This window comes from Bos mutus, unplaced genomic scaffold, assembly GCF_027580195.1.
Source record: "Bos mutus isolate GX-2022 unplaced genomic scaffold, NWIPB_WYAK_1.1 CTG219, whole genome shotgun sequence".
NCBI lineage: Eukaryota > Metazoa > Chordata > Mammalia > Artiodactyla > Bovidae > Bos > Bos mutus.
Genome location: NW_027219646.1, coordinates 153,727 through 156,633, shown reverse-complemented (window position 1 = coordinate 156,633; position 2,907 = coordinate 153,727). Strand labels below are relative to the sequence as shown.

General features: G+C 39.0%; 1 protein-coding gene across 1 annotated transcript; it reads left to right on the top strand.

The window, feature by feature from the left end:
• The first annotated feature begins 763 nt into the window (after nt 1–763).
• LOC102269801 (olfactory receptor 10AG1-like) lies at nt 764–1,732 on the top strand. Its single transcript, XM_014482881.2, has one exon. The coding sequence runs from the start codon at nt 770–772 to the stop codon at nt 1,730–1,732; it is 963 nt and encodes a 320-aa protein (XP_014338367.2). The 5' UTR covers nt 764–769.
• Nucleotides 1,733–2,907: the final 1,175 nt, after the last annotated feature.

Here is a 2,907-nt window from a genome sequence, read left to right as displayed (position 1 = left end):
AAAATATATAAGGAAGATAATTTCTGTTATATTAATAGTTCTACTGAAGTATGTAAAGTCATAGAGAAATGCAATAAAATTGTCAAAAAATGTAAATATCTGAGGGAATTCCCTAGCAGTCCAGTGATTAGGACTCTGTACTTTCACTGCTGTGAGCCTGAGGTTCAATCTCTGGTTGGTGTACTAAGATCCCACAAACTGTGAAACATGGCCACAAAATAATGTAAGTATTTAAAACTGAGATCACATAGCAACACTGTGGGTCTATCTTCAATAACTCCGTTTGTCTAATGTCTGTGCTGATCAGGGCATTTGGGGCTTCCCTGGTGGCTCAGATGATAAAGAATCTGCCTGCAATGCAGGAGATCTGGGTTTGATCCCTCGGTTGGGAATATCCCCTGGAGAAGGGAATGACAACCCACTCTAGTATTCTTGCCTAGGAAATCCCATGGACAGAGGAGCCTGGTGGGCTACAATCCATGAGATCAGAGAGTCAGACACGACTGAATGACTAACACTCTAACTTTTTTGACTTTGGACTATATTCGGAAAGAATGCCCTAAAAGATATTTCAAGGGAGAGTGTATGGTGATAACACATGGATTATAAACTGAGAAAGGGGAAAGCAGAAATAATGCAATTCTTAAATTAGAAACAATTGCACTGATCATGAAAATCAACCTGGATATCCTGATACAATTTATAAAACAGACACTGATCCCTGATGGTAAAAATAAAAAGCAGATAATACATTTACCCTTTCTCACAGATGGAACACCAAGAAAAAGCACCAGAAGGTAATCTCAGTAAATTGATGGAATTTGTTCTTCTGGACTTTGCTGATGTTCCTCATCTCCAGAGGTTTTTATTTGGACTGTTCTTACTCATCTATATAATTATCTTGATGGGCAATGGCATCATATTTCTGATAACAAAACTAGACCCTGGTCTCCAGACCCCCATGTATTTTTTCCTTGGCAATTTTTCCCTTTTGGAAATCTGCTACGTGTCTGTTACACTCCCCAGAATGCTCACGAGTCTTTGGACACAAAGAAGAACGATTTCTCTAGTTGCTTGTGCCACACAAATGTGCTTCATTCTTACACTTGGGGCCACCGAGTGCTTCCTTCTGGCCGTGATGGCCTATGACCGCTACGCGGCCATTTGTAGCCCTCTGCAATATCCCCTAGTCATGAACTACAAGGTGTGTATCCAGCTAGTGGCTGGCTCCTGGATCAGTGGAATCCCAATCCAAATAGGCCAGACATGCCAGATTTTCTCTCTGCCCTTTTGTGGTTCCAACCTCCTGAACCACTTCTTCTGTGACATCCCTCCCATACTCAAGCTGGCCTGTGGGGACACTTTTCTGAATGAAATGTTGGTCTTCACAGTTGCTGCGCTGTTTGTTTTGGTTCCATTTCTGCTGATACTTGTCTCCTACGGCAAAATCATCTCCACAGTCCTTAAATTGCCATCAGCCACAAGTCGGGGCAAAGCCTTTTCCACCTGCTCCTCTCATCTTATGGTTGTGGCATTGTTCTTCGGATCAGGCCTTGTCACATATTTAAGACCCAAGACCCAAGGCTCAGCAGGAACTGACAAAGTGCTTTCCCTCTTCTACACGATTGTGACACCTGTGTTTAACCCCATGATATACAGTCTAAGGAACAAGGATGTCATGATGGCACTGAGACAATGGCCAAGCAAACACCTTAGTTCATTGAAAAAGTGACTTGTATTTCAGAACTTGATTTCTTATATATGTGTTATAAATTTTCAATAGATATTTATCTTAAACTCAATTTATCTGCCTATAAATTGGTAGTTATTACCAAAATAAAAATTACTTGTAACACTGAGAAACCTTTTTGTCTAGAGTTATACAGTTATGTATGGGTCAACAAATAGCAATATTTGCTTAGGAATTCTATAACCTTGTTGTGAAATGTTCTCTTGTATTAAGAACTTCAGACAACAATTGCTATAATATGACCAGCTGTAATACAGACTCAGTTATGTCACTTATTGGAAAGCATATTATCCAGTTCCAAGAGTTGTCACAGAAATTTTTTAAACTAATTTAGTAATGGACTTTAATTAAAATATTATGTATAGTTTGGCCTAGCAATTATTCTACAGAGAAAGAATTTCTTAGAGTGAAAAGTACCTCTCATTAGGAATGTAGTTTAATAAATGATGTTGTATAATGATATTAGTAATTATTAGGCATATATCAGATTAAATTCATAATATGATTTGTTGAGTTGATAAAACAAAAGATATTATTGAAATCTTTACATATAATAAGATGAGCTTGGAAAAATTGATGGGAATATTCATAAGTCATGGTTTTTTAATATATTTTCCTAGAGATGATAGTGGGGTTAGGAAAGTTAGGGGAAAAGGGAAAGGATTTAAATTTTTGTAAAAGTATCTTCCAAGATGGGGAAACAGTGGAAACAGTGTCAGACTTTATTTTTCTGGGCTCCAAAACCACTGCAGATGGTGACTGTAGCCATGAAATTAAAAGACACTTACTCCTAGGAAGGAAAGTTATGACCAACTTAGATAGCATATTCAAAAGCAGAGACATTACTTTGCCAACAAAGGTTCATCTAGTCAAGGCTATGGTTTTTCCTGTGGTCATGTATGGATGTGAGAGTTGGACTGTGAAGAAGGCTGAGAGCTGAAGAACTGATGCTTTTGAACTGTGGTATTGGAGAAGACTCTTGAGAGTCCCTTGGACTGCAAGGAGATCCAACCAGTCCATTCTGAAGGAGACCAGCCCCGGGATTTCTTTGGAAGGAATGATGCTAAAGCTGAAACTCCAGTACTTTGGCCACCTCATGCGAAGAGTTGACTCATTGGAAAAGACTCTGATGCAGGGAGGGATTGGGGGCAAGAGGA